This window comes from Centruroides sculpturatus, unplaced genomic scaffold (assembly GCF_000671375.1).
Source record: "Centruroides sculpturatus isolate CEXI.00-Female unplaced genomic scaffold, Cexi_2.0 scaffold14, whole genome shotgun sequence".
Lineage (NCBI taxonomy): Eukaryota > Metazoa > Arthropoda > Arachnida > Scorpiones > Buthidae > Centruroides > Centruroides sculpturatus.
The window spans coordinates 1,649,933-1,671,931 of NW_019384312.1; the positions used below are offsets into that span (position 1 = coordinate 1,649,933).

The 21,999-nt window shown below is 31.7% G+C and overlaps 1 protein-coding gene across 5 annotated transcripts in view; it reads left to right on the plus strand.

Annotated features, from left to right (window-relative positions):
• Nucleotides 1-760: 760 nt before the first annotated feature.
• LOC111622348 (FGFR1 oncogene partner 2 homolog) overlaps nucleotides 761-21,999 on the plus strand; it is a 72,976-nt gene continuing 51,737 nt past the window's right edge. The window contains exons 1-7 of one of the 5 annotated variants that reach the window (XR_002756253.1): nucleotides 761-926; nucleotides 15,491-15,599; nucleotides 15,817-15,958; nucleotides 16,045-16,293; nucleotides 16,361-17,278; nucleotides 17,560-17,802; nucleotides 17,882-18,048. Coding sequence is in view for 2 of the 5 variants with exons in the window: in XM_023364710.1 (XP_023220478.1) it covers nucleotides 15,541-15,599; nucleotides 15,817-15,958; nucleotides 16,045-16,293; nucleotides 16,361-16,588 (678 nt within the window). In the remaining 3 variants the exon portion in view is untranslated. Of the gene's footprint in view, nucleotides 927-15,490; nucleotides 15,600-15,816; nucleotides 15,959-16,044; nucleotides 16,294-16,360; nucleotides 17,462-17,559; nucleotides 17,803-17,881; nucleotides 21,850-21,999 lie in introns of those variants that run through there. The other 4 variants (XR_002756252.1, XR_002756256.1, XM_023364710.1 and 1 more) reach the window with 4 other exon arrangements.

Below are 21,999 nucleotides of genomic sequence, written 5' to 3' on the forward strand. Positions count from 1 at the left end.
TTAACCTATACCCCGTTTTCAAACACGACCATATTTAACCTGATAATGATAACTAAAGTAATTAAAAATGTTTGTTTTTCTCATCAAATAATTTTTTGTTTTATGCTGGAGTTTTTTGGTGTCTTTTTTTCATTCTTCTACATTGTTATCCAGTTTTTACACTGTTTATAAATTAGTTATATGCTTTCATTCCTTGGGATGATAAATATTTTGGTAAATATAAGTAAAGAAATATAAATATTTTACAATATAAACAGATTAAATTGATATTATGATAATAAAAATGTAAAAGAAATAGATATTTATGTACATGATTAATGATCAAGCTTACATCTGATTAACAAATATATAAAAACACACTATTGATTAGTTTGACATTCAATCAAATATATATTCATTCCATCTATAAAAATTTGTTTTCAGCTGTAACATGTATCAACAATTTTGACAGTTATTGTTCAATTTTATTCTATTAAAATGTAATAAAACAATATGTACTGTAAATTTTAAATATTTTGATATCCATTTTTAACATATTCAATTAATAAAAAATATCTCAAACTTTATAGCATATACAAAAAAAAAATGTCACAAGACAATTTATATCCTCTCTCCTGAGAATAATGCCTATAACAAAAGATTAAAATACAAATAACAAACAATGAAAATCAGTATTAACCTAAGTTATTAAAGTTGATTAATTTAATTAATTATTTAGCGTTTTGAATAAATACGAAACTCTTCGTTTGACCTTTAGAAATGAATAGAAAAAAAAAGTGGTAAATGTCGGCTGCGAATGTTTGGAAATTGATCGAACGAAAATCGCCTTAACGTTAAACAAATGAATTTAACGTAATTTATTGAAATAAATCGTTTGGTTTTTGTGTAAATATCATTTTTTTTCTTTACAAGAAGAGATTAAACAGGTACGACTCCATTTTCCTTTCTTTCTATGGAAAAACCTACTTAACACGTTAATTAAACGTTTTAATGACGTTTAATGACGATTCTTAATTGTAATTAGTTGCATATTAAACTAAATTAAATGTAAATCTTCACACTATGTAATGGAAATCGTCGGCTTACTCTATTGACTTAACAGAATAAACCTATTGTTTTTCTATTTATAATGGAATATACGATGCCATATGTCGTCGATTAGAGAATTTTGGATACAATAATGATTTACAGTTAAATAACGTAATAAAGTACTCGAAATTCTATCTGTTTCTCCAAAATTGTGCTTGGTAGAAGTTGATTTTGTATGTAAATGATTTGTACGTAAACACACGTATATGTTAAAATGTATCTTCTACCAGTACAGATGCGGTTCCGAAACGGGTGGTCGGGGTGCAATTATGCCTCTGGACGAGATGGTCGTGACCTTACCGGAACCGTAGACCACACCGGTGGGAGCGCTGGAGTTGAAGGAACGGTACCTCGGCTGGAAATGGCCCCCGAAATTGACTTCCTTCCGGGTCGCATTCTACTATTTAGTCCTTGCCGCTGTGCCGACTTTCCGCTCGACCGTTCTCTGAGTGCTCGATGTCGTGTAGCTTTTGTGGTGCGGGGCTCTTTCCGGTGTGGGTGCCGAGGTATGAGTGTCAAAGTGCCCGACTATGTGTGGAATGTCGGTCCGAATGAATGATGGCTGGCCTTGGCCGAATGAGAGCGTGAAGAATAGGCAATATAACAGTTTGAAATAAAAATTGAACTTTGAAGATGAATATCTTGCTGAGGATCACATTTATGGGTATGGTTTCTTGACTGTTTTGCTTGTATGAATCTTCAGTTTTGAGGTTGGAAAACCCCTCGTTTGGAGTTTGCATCGTATCGTGGTTGGTTGGGTTTTTATTTGAGCCGTAAACCGTATTCGTATGAATGAGACTGTTTGGACCTTATCGGAGCTATGGACCGTATCTGTAGGAATGAGGGGCCTTATTACAGCTATAAACTATGCCCACAGGACTCTTCTATAGAGCTCTGAATGAGGTTCAACTACCTCATTCAGAGCTGCTTTTGCATCCTTTCAACTTTCCTATTATGTGAGAATTATTATTATTTTATAATTAATTCTAAGACAATTTATGATGAGAGTTTTTCTTACTGCTGTAAAAAATTTGGAATTTATTAGGATTGAACTTATATTGTTTCTTTGTGGGTAGTTTGGGTAGAAATTGGCCAAATAAATGAATTGATGGTGATATCTGTCTTCCATTCTGACAGATTGAATCTAGGTTGAAGCTTTAGAATGTCGGGTATGTCTGGCATCGTTTCTCGCTGTCTGATTTCTTTGTGGGCTAGACTTATTCATAATGTCAAAATGTAATTTGTAGTACTTATATACTGTTTGATTGTATTTTTATAGGAGGACATTATTTGAATAGAGCTGCATTATTATTACCGATTCATCCTATGTGCAAACTGTAGGGTATCTCAAATGGGGTGCAAAAATACTTGTGGGTTACATAGAACTTTTCCTACTTCCAATAAAATTACATCCATTTATTTAAGTGCCAACCATTTGAAGCAAATGAACTAAAATTCAAACATTTTGTTCATATAAATCATAGAAGAAGGTATTAATATTGATATAGTTCTAAAGGAGGAGATATATAGTTTTTTCAACCCTGGTTTAACATATTCATATATTATAGATGCATAGAATTTGAAAATACAAAATGAAATTTAATTCAATTGCTTTAGGGATTATTTTTTCATTTTTAGGGAAAAATTCTAAAATATAACTACTGTATTTTACAAACTTCTCTATTTTTATATAAAACTAGCTGCAAGGACCCGCTTCGCTGGGCAAAAAGTAACGATAGTGAAGATTAAGATAATTACATTATAGCTAATCTTACCCGTTTTCACAGAATGCAAGAATTAGGTCCCCCGTTTCCAGACTAATTAGAGAATTTTTACATTTAGTCAAACGAACTATTTTCAACGTTTCTGGAACGTTTACAATCGTTCTATAATCGAACCAATTCAAATTTTATGTTCGAATTTAATTCGAACAAATTCGAAAAAATCGAACAAAACATTCGAAATAGAAAGCCACGTTCAACTACTTTCAGCCTCATATCTCCCGCACCCTTGTAGCTATCGAGACACAACCACCCCTATGCACGAATGGAGACTTGGGGCTACCACCACATACAAACACCATTCACGTGCGATGCATAGTTTTGGCGAAAAAGTGAAATATAGGGACATACATGTCCATTTTTATATATATATATAGATAAAATCTTTGATATTAATTAACAGTTTTAGGTAATTTGTTACAAGAAAGTTTTTTATTGACTTGATGACTAAGTGAAAACATGTCTCTTCAATTGACTGGATGTTTTCACTTACATTTAATGTAATATAATTGCTGAAAGTAAGTCATCTTTTTATTCTTTATCTGTGACCTAAAAAGTAAGGCTTGAAAATAAAATGGAAATGAAATAACTGAGAGAAGATAAGCCACTGAAATGTTGTTAGAATTTAAGTGTTGCTATTGGAAATAGTAGAAATGTGCAAATGAACAATGAAGTATTTTTAATACAATTAATGTAAGAAAGGTGGCCAACTAGGCAAATTTCCAGAAACCAAGCAGAATCAACTGTCGAGTTATAACAGTCAGTAATATGGTAACAAAACAAATTCTGTAGGCAACACAATGTTGCTACATATTGGCTGTTGTCAGCTTGTTTATTTGGTATATGGAAGTTGATGTCGTGTGATTGGTCCCTTATAACATATTTTATTCATTTTGAATCAGATAGCATTATTCAGGCTTTTCACTCAAAACCTTCGGGTGCTTAGATACACTGCACAAGCTATGTGGACAATATTTCAATAGGTTAATGAATAGTGTGATTTTATATACCCATCCAGTATTTTTTTAAAAAGGCTGATGTCATACAATTTTAATTTCATACACAAGTATACCTGTATTTTATAGATAATCTATTAAACTGTCGATAAATATAATGCAATTCTTTGTCTCAAAATTCTAAAATGTTGTCTAACCCTGTGTTTGCTGAGTGAATCTTTTTAACTAATTTTTGAGTTTATGGAGGAACCATTTTAGTAATTTTGTACTTGATGGAAAATATCAAATGGTTTTCATAATGTAATAAATTTTATATGACAAAGCGTTTTTGCATATTTCAGAAAAAATTTAATGTTAAAAGTAGAATGTAATTAATGTAATAAGTTTCTAATATATTTTCACAATGATATTAAAAGTACTAATAAATAGATACATGAGGTTTCTGCTAGATTAGGAAGGAAATATGAGTCCAAACAAGATCACAGTGTACTAATTTCTAGTGTAAACCAAAGTAATTGAAGTTTGTATGTATAGCCATTTTGATATATATAAAAGTCTGGAAGTCTTTCTGGAATGTAGTGAAGATACACTGTTAATCATCTGTTATATATTGGATTACCTACTATTGGTCAGCAGTTTTCGGACGTTTCAAAGTTATATCTGTATCGATGCCATCCGAGAAGCCATTAACTTGAAGACTCGTCTAAGGTTGGCGAAAATGGATGGCAAAATAAAGACGACAACGAACATCAATCACGGGCTTAGTCCATTATTGGCTCCAGGCAAGATGGTTGGTGAAGCTAATTCATGATTATCATTTAATTTTGTTTTTTGTGTGCATTGGTTTTAATTTGAACACAGTTTTTGTAACATTTGTGGTATATTCCAGAATGTATTGTTATTGAAACTGTCTTTAAGCATTATAATGTCAAGTATACAAAATATCTTACAAAATAGCTAATTTCAAAACTATAGTGTCAGAACTTTTATTCTGACAATACTGCTATAATATTTTAAGGAAACCTTAAAATACTCAATTACTCTTTTTTCATAATCATTTATTTAGTTTCAATGAAAACTAAATAAATGATTATGAAAAAAGAGTAATTGATAGTGCTAACAGATTTTGATTGTATTTAGGAGAACACACATTTTTCTGTCGTATATTATTTTGTCTTAATTTTTATTTGAAATAAATTTTCTTTGAAATCAGTTATTTAATTTTTGGCAATCTAAATTTGTGGTTGCTTTTTGAATTTCAGAACTTTTTTTAGAATGATGAATGTTTGCAGTGCTTTGAAGCAATTATTGTGTTTGTTTGTGTGTGTGTGTGTATGTATGTATATATGTATATATATGCATACACACAATTGCTCCAAAGATATGTAAAGTTCTATATTTATTCACAGATTTATATATCTATATCTATATATCTATATAAAAATGGACATGTATGTCCATATATTTCACTTTTCCGCAAAAACTACACATCGCACGTGAATGGTGTTTGTATGTGGTAGTAGCCCCAAGTCTCCATTCGTGCACTATGGTGGTTGCGTCTTGATAGCTATAAGGGTGTGGGAGATATGGGCTTGAAAGTGGTTGAAAGTGGAAGATTTTCTATTTCAATTTTAAAAATTTTCGAATTCGAATTGGTTCAATTATAGAACGATTGTAAACGTTTCAGAAAATTGATCAAATTGAAAATAGTTCGTTTGACTGGACGTAAAAATTCTCTAATTAGTCTGGAAACGGGGGACCTAATTCTTGCATATGGGTTGAAAGTGATTGACTTTGAAGATGTGTAACAATGGAAGTGTCAACAGTGGAAGTGTTGAGTAACAAAGGAATATAAAGCGGCATGCAAGATTTACAGGCGGTCTTTTGCGTTTTTGCGGGAAATCGAACATATTTTTAGACTCGTAAAAATTCTCTAATTAGTCTGGAAACGGGGAACCTAATTCTTGTATTCTGTGAAAACGGGTAAGATTGGATATAATGTAATTATCTTAATCTTCACTATCGTTACTTTTTGCCCAGCAAAGCAGGTCCTTGCAGCTAGATTCTAGATTACTTAGAAAAACAGTCTTTTATATATATAAAAACTATATTACATACAAATAAAAACCCAGCAAAGCGGGTCCTTGCAGCTAGTATGTATATAAATCTGTTTCTTGGTGTTAGAACAAGTCTAAATTTTATACTTAATTTTGTTACAGTTGTGAATAAATATAGAACTACATATCTTTTTGTTCATATTTATTTAGTGTACAGTAGTCTTCTGCTTTAAATATTAGTCTTCTCCACAGGATCCATTGTATTATGCCCTAATAGATTTTTTGACAATTCATTCCTCCCAAGATAATAGAAAATAATGCTAATAGAAGTGTTTTTTATTCATTTGCAATACTGATTAGCTTCTATTGAAAACATTTGTGTATGCATTAATGATTGGATAATGTACAGTACCACCCATGTTCATTTGTGTAATCTGATTGGCATTGATCATAAACCAATATTTACTGTCAAACTTTTATTACAGAGTTACCATTATAATGTGATTCTGTGATATATAGGATCAATTGTGAAAAAAATCCACTATATTAGAGAGGTTGCAGCCAATGTTTCCATCGCAAAAACGTGTACGTCGGACGTTCAGCGCTGCCTTCCTGTAATCCTAGAAGTTTGACAATGGCGTTTGAAACGTCGGTGGAATCATGCTCGACATACCAAACGCCATTGTCAAACTTCTAGGCTTACAGGAAGGTGGCACTGAACGTCCAACGTACACATTTTCGCGATGAAAACGTCGGCCACAACCTCCCTATTGTACATTCATTGTACAGAAATTGTATGTACTGTTTCTCTACATTGATAAGGAATGACAGCTTATAGCTTAGTTATTATTATGTGATTAATCTTAGATTTAAATAATCAATAGACAACATTTTAGATATATTATAAAAATAACTTTATCTTATATATTGATTTTATTTGCTTATTACATTGATCATAATCTTGACATTTTCCATTTTGGGAACAGTTATTGATTCAACTGATATATTAAATATAAATTTAGAAAAGCAGATTGCCTTATATTGCTTTATTTCCTTATACACTTGCAACTTACATTTCTGTTTGTATTATTATTGTTCTGATGATGATTTCATTTTTGATTGAAATGCTGTAATAATTGAGAATATTTCTTCTCCTTTAGTATGAGGGTTATAACAGTCAGCTTTGTCCTCTCATGTGATGTTTAAATTTGGTCTATTTGAAGTGACTTACTAGTACAAGGTTATAGGCTATCTCCAAGTTTTAAAATGTCTAAAAAAACTCTATATGGAACAGGAACTTAATGTTTTCTGATTTCAGAAACTTGCCTCAAAATCTTTATACAGTTAATATACTTCAATATGTGAATCTTTTATTGTGTTGAGCATATCATTTCAATATTCAATCTCTGTCTGTGTGCATTTCAGATGGATTCTGTTAAACCCTATGTGTGAATAGGGTTTTACAGAATATAAACTTTAAAATGAGATAAATTTCATAGTGTAAACAAATAGTTAAAAGTGAAAGCAACTTATTTTTGTATAGCACTTAAGTGGTTACATTTGGCATTACATTTTAAATAAAATTTATATTTTTGCCTATTTTCAAAAAATATTATTAATTTATTTTGAGTAATTTAAAATCTAAATAATTCATTTCAAATAATTTTTAATTGATGTTTTATCTAACATGTCATTGAAAGTTTTGTGAAAAACTGGCTTAAGCTGATTCATTCATTTGAATTTAAGTCAAATTAACATTTAAATCTGTTTCGTTCATTGTGTTGTATATCTGAAGACCAATGGATCCATTCCATGACTTCCTGCTCTCCAGATATCACGCCAGTAGACTTTCTTGTGGGATGTGTAAAAAGCATTGTGTATCAATCAAAAGTGAACAGTGTTGAAGAACTAAAAGCTTGCATAACTGCTGTAATTGTAACTGTTACAGAATTCACTTTGGAATTTACAGTACATGGATAGATTTTGAATATTGGCTTGATGTTTTCTGTACATATTGAAGTATTCTTAACTCCAACACACACAAATACTGGAAATATTCAGTACAAATTATACTTATAAATAAGCCCTGGAATTTTTGGATCAATAATAGTGTAGTTTTGATCAAAAAGATTGGATTTATGTTCGGAACAAAAAATAAAAATAAAACAAAATTATCAAATTTTCTTCAGTTATCTGTTTATTAATTAATGCAGTATACAATATTATAAACTGTTTGAATATAACCATGCTCATACAAGAAATCTATTAATAGTTTTTTCTGTCAGAATGTGTCAATGGTCAGTATACAATGAAAAAAGTTTACAATGAAAAAGTTTTCTTGGCCTTGAATGTAGTCACAGTATAGTACTTCAGTAAAAGTTCATTGGCAAGCTCTACATCCTCAGAGATCTCCAACGAGACAGCTATTAACTTGGCAAAGCACAGAAAAACTATGGTTCTTCCCCAAGAGCACTGCCAGCTTCGTGCGAAGTTTGCCTTCACATAAACCAGGAAGGTTTTGTATAGAATACTCTGTTTGAAAAATTTTTAGAGATTCTTTATGTTACAGCCCTTTGCTTCTAATACTTCAATGATATCTGGAAAATTTAACAAATGGGTGCAGATGTAAACTAGAGAAGCGATTAAATGTGGATTCTCCAAAGTTCCTTAACATCCAGAATGAGAGCTTTCTGATTCATGTGCCCCATATTGTGACTATGGGAGAGGGTAGCAAAGGAGTATTTGGCAGATTCTCACGATGCATGTCAGTTCGCATTGTGTCTTTGCAAGTAGTTTCGTGCCAGAACAAATTAGGGTGTTTACATCTTTAAAATGTAAACAAACTTGTAAACAAACTTGTTTGGCCAGATGTAAAGCATGATTCAAGCAGGTTACATGAATTAGACTATATAAAAAGTTCTTGTCATGCTTACGGACGGCACAGTCTTCTGTAAGCATGACATAACTTTAATTATACAACAGCATTACATATTCCTGAATAACTCTTGCTATTGCTTCTGCATTCGTCTTCTTTAGAAATTTACATAAAAGATGATAAATTTTAGCGCAGTCTTTTCTGTCAAGTTTTTGTACTACCATTAAATCAACATATCATCTACAGCAGACAAACCATATAACATTGTCACTAATTTCTTTGTGGATTTCTTCAAGCACTTCCTGATGATCATGTGGAAGATAATTATTCTGCAGTGTTTATTCACCAGGAAGATTCTGCTTCGTGTATTTTTCTAAGTACTTCCTGGGCAAGGGATGCTTCAATTTATGCAATTCTATATTGCATCATATAAATCATATTGCTGTATCTAAGAAAAAGATTTCTTTGATCTTTAGATTCTATGTTTGTGAGCAGCATCTGGAATGTTTGACCCTGTTGACATGCTGCTTGCACATGTCTTTCAGAATGCACATGATTCTCAAAATGTGAATTCTTCATGCACACAAATGCATTTTGATATCCATTTGGCCTTGCAGAGCCAAATGGATATCAAAAACGCTTTCGAGCCATCCACTGTGAAGTCATACTTGGCTAACTCTGTTTCCCTCACCCACTTCAGCAGAATTTGAGACACAGAACTTTTATTCTTATCCATTAAATTTCCTAGTCTGTAGTTGAATATAAAACATCAAGGCTGCGCACACTTCTGCACTTCACACTGCCACCAATAATTTATTACAAAGTAACCAGAAAGTTACCAAATAAATTTAAATTAGCTCAAAAGATAGCCAAGATGCTAATAATTTTTATTTTCGTCGATTAAAAAAAACCTGAATATGGCATAAAGTAATTCAACCTGGCAACATTGTTTATAAAACGATGTTCGAAGGTGTGTCTGTTTTTGTTCTAAAATCCGAAATGGTTTTTTGGTTCCTACAATAGCACCACAAGGACCACATACAAGACTGTATTTTTCTGAAAATTATGCATGCATTTTTAAAAAATTGCAAAAAAATCTGATAAATTAACATTTTTGTTGATTTCGGTTCAAAAAATGTAAAAAGTTCATTTTCGTCGGTTAGAAGCAAAATATGTTATTTTTGGAACTCTCCTCGGATTCTTGGATAAATCCAGAAAAGCCAGGGACTACTAATAAAAATAATGAAAAACAAACACTTTTGGTCCACTATTTTTCCATAGATGCTATATGATGATACATTGTTTGCATGTGAGTTGGCCAGTATAATGCTGTCAAGAGTGTGTGTGGATTAAACTATAATCAGAATAGAGTTTGAATTTTTTCTTCCTTAGTAGAACATTAATCAATAGAGAATGGTCATTCCTGCCTCTCCACAGTAGAGACATGCAGGAGAAGAAAAGATTTTTGGATGAGAAAGTAGTTGTGAAAAAGCACTTTCCATCTTAGACAACATAGGAACATTGTTCTGTTGTTGCCATATCAAAATGCCAACATTGGAATGGTGGAAGGTGTTCCTGGAATTTGTCTCACTTACAAAATTTATGCATTAAGTAAAAACTTCAATTACCAAATATTTAAAGTTTGATTTCTGATATTTTATACCAAAAGTTTTCAAGTTTCTGTTTGGTTTTCTTAATAGAAAAATTATTACTTAGAAGCATTTTTTGATAATGTCATGAACTGGATAGTCACAAAACTAAGTCTATTACTTTCTGGATAAAAATTATAAATATTTTATTTAATCATTTAAAAATGATAAAGTTTACAAAACTTGACATCATTTTGATAAATAAATAATCAAACTATTGCTTAAATTAATTCAGTTGGATACCTAATTAAGCAATGATCTGGTTTATTTAATGACAGAAATAATATAAAGATTAATAATTACAAAAAAAAATAATTTATTTTAGTCTCAAATTTTGATTATATGTAACTATGAAAAGTATTAATTTATTTTGTTTTTTAAAAAATCTACATTACTCGTTCTAATTTCTAAAATTTATCTTATCCACTCAAACCACTATACATAGATCTGTGTCAACAGTTTATAGATGATGATATTATAAATGTTACTGTTTTTAATTATTGAATCCACTATGAGTCACAGTAACTACAAATTAATGATTTTTTGAAGATGAGAATAAAATTCAACATATGTTAAAAAGAGAATTGCATCTGGTTCCTTTTTGGAATTCAATAAGTTTTCTTTCGTGATTGTTTCTCCACTATATTTATGTAAATTGAAAACAGTTGAAAAAATACAGATGATTGACTTATGATGATTCAGATAAAATAAAAAATATAATGTTCACATTGTTCTATAATCATGAAATAATATTTGTATTGTCACTCTTCAAGTTAATGAATTTAAATTGTTTTTGAATCAGAATGAATTTGTGCATTTTGATTACTTTGATTTCTTTGAAAATACTTTGGTGTCCAAGTTATATTTGAATGTTTACTGCAAAACATTGGGCAAAGCTCTTCTACATTTTGCTTAATGTTTGAGAATACCTTGTGTCTAAGGAAGCAACTGTTACAATGCTAGACTACATATTGCAAGGAAAATAGTGCAGAAATTGCACAAGTTGAACATTGTTTTTGTCTCATCCCCATATTAGCTTGAACTTTTCCCAACAGACTATCACTTCTACTCTCTGGACAGTGTTTTGAGGGAGAAACAGGAGAAACATGTCAGACAATAAGGGGATATTGAAAATACTTTCCATGAATTTTTGGCTTTTGAAACACCAGATTTTTATGTATCTAGAATAGAAGCATTTGTATCAAATCATGTATCACATTGGCAAAAGTGAATTGAACACAGTGGTTCTTATTTTGATTAAGAGCATTGTTTAATAGTGAGTTGTGTTTTACAGTTAAAAACCAAAAATAACTCCGTAATGAATACAATAGCCAAATCCTTCTTCTTTCACCAATGCACTTAATACCAACCAAAGTCATAGGCTCTGGGATGGATTGCAACAGCATCTAGCAATATTGTGTTTTTACAGAAGGCTAGTTGAATGTTCAAAAGAGATACATAAATTTAGATGAGAATACTTATCATTATTTTAGAATTAACTACAAAAACTTGATGTTCTAAAAGTTAATTCCTCAAATTAATTGTAATATATCATATCTATGAAAAATTTTGTAACCAATTAAAAACATCTGAGATTAAAAAAACTGTTTTAAGTAAAATCTTGTGACAGTTTAGATGACAGTGAAAATTTTTCTTAGGAATTTTTCTTTGGTGAAGGTAAACTTGGCACTTTAAAGTGAAATGTAGAAAAGAATAATATGGGTAAAAATCTTGTGGGTACTGCTTCCAAGTGCCAAGTTGATCTTTACCAAAGAAAAACTCCCAAGAAAAATTTTGACTGTTGTCTAAATTGTCAAGGTTTTTATTTGGTGCAATTTTTTACATCTCAGATGTTTTTGTTTGGATATCAAATTAAAAAAAAAAATAATTTTGTTATTACATCAAGACATACAATGATGAGTACAATTCATTTGGCAGTCACTGAGTGTGAACTGAACACATCACTGACCAATGCTCTGGATATGCCGTTTAGAAAAGTCATTATAAAAAGTTTTAATATGCATAAATTTGAACTTTTGTTATTTTGAGTAATTTTTTGAATAAAAATTATTCATTTCTATCCAATTTTATAATTCTTAGCATAAAATTAAGAGATAAAACTGAAGTTGCTCTATGGGAAACCCCTATAAACTTTCACCTATCAACCTGGAAGTTTCATGAGCAACTCACTGATAATGAGAAAGGCTTAAGTTTAAAATTTGAGCTTTCTAGACCCAGTAGGTTTCTCTCTATGAGCATCTGCAATGCCAGATGAAGAAAAAAGAAAATACAGCCTTTTTTGGCAATTTTTGCACATTTTAATTGCTTAAATTTTAGCAACAGCATTTTAGAACATCTTGAAATTTTGTACACTACCTAAGAAAACAATTACCTTTTGAATGAGATATTTGGAATTATTTCAGACATTTGGGAACAGAGAAACCGACCCCTCAAAATCGGCAACTCTGGTTTCCATATATATAGTCGGTCGGTGACTTCTTTACTTGGCGGAGAGTCACTGTTGTGACTTGATCTGTTTGATATGGTCTGACCTGAAATTGATTGTTGGTAATAATCTGCTGTCTTCCTCCATATAGTATTTATGATAATTGTGTGTGGGGTTTGTTTTTACTAAATTGAAGATTTTTGTATATTGTCTGCCCTTACATGACAGTTAGTGAATAGTTCTGATGTTTATCTATATATATAAATGAGAATGCTTGTTTGGATTTTTGTTCGCTATACATGACTAGACCGTTCAAAAAATTGCTACGAAACTCGGCAGTTACATTAATATACCCCTAACTTAGGTAACGTCAGACATACCACACCAAAATATCTATTGGGGTTTTCTAAATCAATTAATTTCTATCGCCATATGATTTGCTGGTTTACATGTAATGCCATCTATTGGCAAAAAATTTAAGAAAATGTAAAGCATTTGATTTGCTGATTTACACATAACACCAATAGATGGCGCTACCTGTAAATGAGCAAATGGAACGTTTGATTCAAATATAAATCAGCAATTACATTTTCTTAAATTTTGTACGATATGTGTAAATCGCAAGAAAAATATTCTAAAATACAGTTAATAATAAAGAAAATGCCCACAAGTTCAAATTCATCTTATTTGACATTTCCTGGTAGTGTTGTCGACTGCATGGAATTATCCTGTGAAAGTGAAACTATTATCCTGTGAAAAGTCTATAAAAAATTTAATTTTTCATATCTAACAACGCAAGTTTTTTTCATTTCTAAATGGTACTTTCCGAATTATAATAAGTGCCTTCCAGTATCCGAGTGCATAAAACCACCAAACTCTGGTAGTTCGTTAGTTGGGGGTTCGAGCATTGCAAATAGGCTGGCATTTTCTGGGTTTTCTTCACATTAGTAACACCTAAATACAGTTCAGCTTTCCATAAAAGTCTTCCTGGAATGCATTTCCCTCGGGATATCGCTCATGTGTCGCATTGCCCAAACCAAATAAACCAAACTAATTCTAACAAGTGATTATTTATTGTGACATTGTCACAATGCTGGGCTGCAACTTTTCGTCACAGTGTTCTCAATTCCTTTAGTGGTGGTTGCTCTTGTACTTCATAGTTTTCCTGTTAGCGATAGTCGTGCCAGTTATGTATCTAACTCTGTTCAGGGAAAAATTTTGAGTTGATGTAATTTGCATGACTTCCAGTTGAAATTGGAAGTTCTTTTATAGTTAATCTGGGCCTCCTGCTCCTAAGTATATCTGGTCTCGACTTTTGTCTATCTAACACCTTTCTCAAGATTAAGGAAAAAAGACAGACACACAGATAGACAAGGGACATCAGGTGGAATTTATAGGTCTACAATTTTTTCAAATTGCAGCCCAGTAATTTTTCTATAAATGTGATATTTACAAGAACATACTTCCCATATAGTTTGTACAGTTTGCTGCAAAAATATAAACACTTTATTATCACATAAAAGTAATTATTATTGCATTTTTACAAGATTTTTTTTATTTAAACAAATCATAGGAAGTCTGTCGGAGGTTAAGGTTAACAACTTCGATCATGTGTACGACCGTCACAACCTATCCAACATGGATCACTTTTTAATTATTAATAGTAGACTGGTATTAATTAATAGCTGTTGACTGTTGTCTCTTCCAGGAGGAGGTCAATGTCTATTGGTCGAATTACTTCGACCTCCTCCTGCATCAGTTTCCTTTCTATTGGACAAGCGGTACGGTGGCATTCAAACAGGAAAATTATATAATACAGTTACCGGCGAGCATAAATTACGTTTTAAGTGGTTTCCGGGGGTGACGAGTTTAAATATATGATTAAATATATAGAAGGATTAGAAATATGAAATAATCTAATAATCTTAACCTTTGTCATTGTTATTTTTTGATCAGGCAGTGCTGGGCTCATCACCTAGTAATACAATATTTTAAAATCTAAATTTAAATTTTAGTTGTTAAAGGCTTATTGTAACCTCTCTTGTTTTTTTTTAACTTTTTCTGCCTGTGAGCACTAAGAGAGCCTTCTTTTTAGGAAGCCCATAATGGAGTGGCTAGCTGACAAGGGTGGGGCCTGATGTATCTGGATGGACCACCCTCCAAAAAATTCCTGGGGGTTTTTGACCCATAGGCTGACACCTTAACTGCTCAGCCATTTGGCCAAATCTGTTTAGTTATGCATGCAATCTTCTGCAGACAGTGTTAAAAACTGAGAAAATCCTTTTCCAAAAATTCTCAAATTAAGCAGATAGATCTAAACAGTTTCAATTTTTAGAATCCTATTTAATTCTTATATTAAATACGGTTTGGAATTTGTTAATTTTATATGAATGTATAAATAATAGAAAAAAAATGTATATGAATGCATATTATTTCATTTTTTCAATTTCATCTGCAGGAGATTATGTGCATAACCAGAGTTGATCAGTCCTAATCATACTAGAATATAATAATGTTTAGGAGTAAATAATGTAAAGTTATGATATGACAGAAAATTTCAAATTATAAAGGTTAATTTTGAAAATAATTTAAGTATATTATTTATTTATTTAAAATATGAAAAATTTCATATTTAAGATTCTGTTCAGCTGGCAAGACAAGGAGAGCAATCAACTTGTGATAACTTCATGTGTTGGTCGAGTCTCCTTTTGAGAATAAGAAGATTTCACATGATTGACATTGCCAGGTAGTCACATTTTTCAAAATCGGCACAATGTTTTGTTTTTAAAATCACAATTGTCACTATTAACTAAATACTGTGTGTTAATAATAATTTTGTATTGTTATGTATTCAGTTTATTTAAGTTAATGTTAACTATCTGGCAATGTTTCATGTGTTACATAGACTATTTAAGTAAGTAAAGTTTATTAATTATAATATTTATACTTTTATTTCTTTCCAGAAAAAACATGTCTCTGACTGTGCATCAAATTCTGAACGACGCCAAGCGTCTAGTGACCCGACTGCGAGACCACGATAATACTGCAGATACTATAATTGCTCAAGCACAGTCACTCAATAAGACTGTGGAAAGCATGAATGAAGTTTGTAATCAATTTTTATTTGATATTATTTTCCATTTAATAAATCATCAATTATATTAATAAATTACATATTGAATTTACTTTAGTATAATGAAGATCTGGCCGAATTAAACACATCTATTCAGCAGCGTCCCCGTTCTTCTCTGATCCTAAATATTCAGCAAGAGAACAGACACATTAGAGAACTCCAGCAGGAAAATCGTGAATTAAGAAATATGCTGGAAGAATATCAATCTGTTTTGGAACTAATCATGAGCAAATATCGTCAGCAGGTTACTAAACTCGTTCAGTCTACATCGGTCGACCGTGCTTGGGGCGAACTAGATAATTATAAGGTAGGTTGCAAAGGTGTCACATAAGCAGATATAACACATACTAAATAACCATTTTATTTAAAATTAGGAATTACAAGAACAGGCAGACAGAATTTGTGATATGGCAGCAATTATCAAACAAGCCATAGAAATAGACGATGGTAATTACGCTTACGAACAGGAACGTTTGACACAACTCCTAACGGAAAACAAAGGACTGAGAGAATTGCTGGAAATAAGTCGCACTTCAGGATCGCTAGGACGACCGTCAAATGCACCGGATACCACAGAGAAAGAAGTACAGACCGACACATGACCATTTTATTGATTGGGAGAATTGCATTTTTTCAGTGCATGAATTAATGTTACTACTGTATATTACACACTACTATACTGTATATTATACATGTTGTCATCACTACAGAAACCTGATCAGAGAAAAAAAATTTGTTGAGAAGTATTTAATAAGGCAGCAAATTACTTTTAATGAATTTATATTGTTTTAAAAATTATTTAGGAATTTAAAAGGTACAAAATGTTTTCTAAATATGCTACTTAGATAAAATATACAGTATATTACTAATTTAAAAATCAGAAGATACATATTTAATCTTTGAAAAGGAAAAATGTGATTTTTTTTTAATGTTTCTAAGTCAGTTTATTGATTTTCTTTTGGTCATTCAATAAAATATTCATTGCCATTGATATCGGCAGTTTACAACGTCATTAAAATAAAAATAAGTTTTAAATTAATGTAAATAAAATTTAAAAAATTTGAAACATCTATAAAATTTTTTATATCATCTTTAAATTCCAGTAATTATTTTTGAAGGGAAAAGGAACCAAACAATATACACTGCCATTTTGGAGGACAAATATATTGCTTTGTACAAACGTAGCCGCAAGATTTGTAAATAGGTCGCTCGTAAGAGTTTCAGGAATGATTAGCGATAATCACTTTAGTCAAATTCACTTTCACGGATTTAAATATTAGGCCCGAACAAAGGTGAGGCTGCAAAATTATTTAAATTGCATATTGCTTTCTTTAGATTTTTTGTGAATTATTGTTTTATATTGTAATATGTTTATATATATTCAAAGTTTTAGTTTGTAAATATATTGTCAATCATGTTCTTTTTTCAGTATATTTGGTGAATAAATCTGTATTTCATGATAAGTTTGAATGTTTGCAATAAAAGTTATTTAATTAAATAAAAACTTATAAATTTATATTATGTGGTATTATTCAGATGTTTATTGGTATTTATAATTTAATTTATACTTCAGATTCATTATGAGAACATTTTAGAAAAGAATAAGAATACAAAAGTGAACATTGTGGTCCAAAACTTAATGAAAATGCTTGCAGCCTGTTGATTTTGCCTTTTTCTACTATTTGTAATTTTGCCTATCTAGTTTTAGACTTGTTGCATGTCTTAGACAGTTCTTTTACAATGTAAGCAACAGAAACAAAATTTTGATGAACAAGATTAACAGTTTGTGGTCCGAGGATCGTGACAAGAATTTCAGGTATGAATATTAGGCACTAACAGAATGACAAAAGAAAGCAACTGTTTTGTCTCCATTCCTACAGATATATTTATTACAGATGATGATACAATATTATTTTGTTGCACTGTGTAAGAAAAGCTGCCACCTCTGATAAACGACTGTGTCAACTTGCTTCTAAACATAGCTTGTCAAGAAAATGCCGAAAATAAGAAATGTGTGAGACAAATATAGTTTACTAGTCGAGTACAGTCTATGAAGCACAAGGTAAATAATTCCAGTTTAATTTGGATTTAATAGCTACATTAATAGTTGCAGATATTCCAATGTGGAAACTGACGGATTTCTTCAAATGTACACTGGATGGGAATGTTATAAACAATTATTGTTCCTGACGTGACCCTAAGACCAGTGCTAATGCACTTATGCAGAGTGAGCCAAAAGTCCCCAAATCTTTGATTTTAATATTTTTTATGTTGATGTTAACATGTAATTTCTAAAATCATTGCCTTACTTACATCTTAAAAGCATGTAAAGACAATAACAATATCACTAAGCTTTTAATTAAATTAGCTTTGCAAAGGACAAATTCCAAACCTTGCCAGACCTTTCTCCTTCCTCAGACATGCTGGTTCTCTAACCAGCACCAGTTTCCTATTGGCTCTCCAATGTCATAATGCAGCATACACATGCATGTCTCACAAATCATATGAGCAATGCATAGGGAGAGTGCATAATTTCAAATAGTGCCCTCCCAGATCTCCCGATTTATCATCATCCATTTCTTCCGTTAGGATTATCTAAAGGAATAAGTTTACATGGAAAATCTGAGAGACCCGTAGTCATTGAAAAGGAACACTGCCGCTACCTTCAATAATATTTCTCAAATCATGATAAAATGTGTAGCTACAAACAGGTGCATGTATATTTGCACTTGCAGGAACATGATGGACACTTCCAAAATCATCTGTGAGTGTTTTCAAAGCCCAAGGAATCAGAAAACAGATATGATATATAAACTTTTTTATTTAAATAAAAGAAGTTTTTTCAAAAAATGGTTCTTTTCTGGGAATTTTGGCTCACTTTGTATTTCCATAAACATTATGATGCCGATTTTAGTATTCCTTCCAGTTTGGCATTTGAGACAGTTACCTGTCTGCCTCTATTCACGCAGTCCTGATATAGGATGTTACAGCTCATAAGCACGTGTCCTTAATTAGTTCTTAAATCCTTTGTGAATGTTAGACATACGTCTAACATTCATAAAGGATTTAAGGAGTAATATAAATGAGTTAATTGATAATACTATGAACAGTACAGCCAGAAATATGCTAATGTAATTGGCATTTTAGACAAATTTCACCTCAAAAACCCTGTATCAACTATAGGAATTCTAGAAAATATTGGCATGCAAGTGTTCTGTTTACTTGTGAAATGTCAACTCTGGCTTGTAGGTGGCAAAACAAATTGTTTGGTGTTGATGCAGCACAATATATGGTGGTCATTCTATTAAGGTTGTCCCCAAGTGATATATTTGATAGGTCTAGTTCATGCTCTGCAAGAGGTTGTTGAGAAGACAAAGAATCCTTATCCTGAAATGCATTACATTGTTGCAGTCATCAAGAAATTGTGTTATACATGTCAGTCATGTCAAAATTCGTTACATTACAACTACTTTTGACATTTTATGAGTTGAGTTTTTTGAACTAGAAAAGAATGGAGACCTACAGATTCAGTTTTTTGGATGTTGAGACAGGATAGTCTAAACTTAAATCTGTTGGTGGAATGGTTAACTGATCAAATTTTAATGGAAAATCCTGGGTAGAAAACATTTGGACAAGATTACAGCTCTGAATGAGGTGAGTAGGACTCTCCCAGACAAAAAGTTGGAAGACTTGACACCGGATGACCGAAAAGTCAAAAGAACCATATCTAATTGTGACTCTTAAATATTTGTCTCCAGTTTTGTTACTTCACTTCTGGTTAAGGCCAGATATATCCAAAATAGGACATCAAGTTTTTTGAGTGTGTGGTTAGGTGCCAGGAAATGACTTGTGGCAATTGGATGGTTGAAAAAATATACAATTTTTCTAGTGTGCTGAGATTATAGCCCCCTTCTGTCACTATTGTCTCCTTTCCAGATTGCCTCTGCCCATTCTCTCCTTGGACTACATTATGCAGCATTGTCATATCTTTTATAATTACAAATTACTTCTCAGCCCATCCATGGTATCATCTTAGAATTTGTTGCACCTTGACACCTCGATAATTGAATAGTGGGTCAGGTGATCAGAGCCCACCAATGGCCAAATGGATAAAACTACTAGGCATTGGTTATGGATTGGTGTCTCATCAAGGGACTGGTCGTGGTTTTTATGAGTTTGCTTCACTGTAATTATCTAATATCTAAATAGGGGCCAATTTCTCAGAAGATGCTCCTGGGAGGCATTCATATTCCTTGGCAGATAGGATAAGGCAATACAACATTTGGGCAGATTGCCCAAGTACATTGCAGTATTTTGTTAAAATCAAACTTATTGATTATGTTGGCTCCAGCTGAAGTTATATATGCCCTATTCTTGGCCAAGAACTCTTGAAAATGACAGAAAGCAATTGGTCTACAACCCAAACATACAACAAAGTTGTTGTTAAGCAGCGGGACAATCTCTTACAGCAATACAGCGAACCAAGAAATCCACATTGAAAAGTAACGTTACATGTCATTGAAGTTACTTATCTCCGAGTTCCAATGTTAAACATTAGGATTTATGGGCTTCTAATTTTGATTTCTGATTATTCCACGTAATATTAATGAAGAATATATAAAATGGAGAAATTCTTTAAGCAATCGGCAAGTGTTCACTATGTTTTAAGAAACTTTGTGATATACCAAGTTTCTTGAAACAACATAGTGAACACTTTCCTACTAAGTCCTTTCTTCAAAAAACTGTAGGATGTTGCATGTTTTTGCTATTGATTATTGAATTGCTAATGACTGCTATCAAAGTAATCAATAGCAATTCAAAATCTGAAAGTATCATTGGCAATGTTAGATGAATTTTTATTAAATTACAATGGAAACTACCTGCTTTTAGCTTTTAGTTCCATTTCATTGTTACGGCAAAACGTCCAATGTCTCGAAACATATTTTCCATCTGCCAGTGGAAAAAACAATAAAACAATTAAAAACAGAATAGGGCATTAGAGAGCATGGGGGATAATTACCGCAAATGCTAACGAAAATTTTTGAATTGAAATAACGTGGCTTCTGGTTTACATTGGAAGTTCTTATACAGTTAATCCTACCCCTAAGGTTTCCATATCTTGTCTCGTCTTTCGTCTAAATAATTCCGATCTCGAGATTAAGGAAAGACAGACGGACGACAATGGGAATTTATAGGTCTGCAATGTTTCGAATTGCAGCCCAATGATTATTGTAAGGTGTAAGCATAAGAATACTGGATATAACGAATGACACAACGAAGACAGATATATAGTATTAATTCTGGAGGATGTGTATTTCGGGCTGTATGTTCGTCATCAGTCCTCTAATTATAAAAACATTACGAAATTTAATTTATAGCTAAAAGTATATAGTTTTTTATTTTCATCTGCGATAAGGTAATAAAATTTTTAATTAATTTATTGTATTTCTTACGAGTATAAGGATTGTCAAAGTAGTATATTTACCGTTTAATTTTCTAATTCTGTATTTTTTAAAATTAATTACGGATTTTATAATTTACGTATTATCTGTGACACGTCTTATTAAAATCCAGTGGCCCCACTTATAACCATAACACGTCTAACTTCTGTCATCCAGGGGCGTATCCACAAGTTTCCAGAACGCGTTTTTGAATTTGCCACACCAAGAGGAATGTCTCAGCAGCTATTATAGTAGTGCTAGTTGTCAGTGTAGGTCTGCAACTTTTAGTTTTCCATTTATTTCTACGTGATGAAAGTAAGAAGAGAATAATTAACCAGCCATGCGTGTACAGTACATCCAACTTTCCCATCATTAGAGACACAAGTCCATACAGAATGATTACTTGTAGATAAGAGAAAGGTAAGGTGTGTTTCAAATTTATACGGACACGAAAAAATTAAAGTGAAACCCAAATTTGCTGTATTAAGTGACAAATGTTTTATTAAAAATAACATGGATTTACTTGTTTCCACACTGCAAAATAAGAATTTTAATCAAACATTAACATTTTG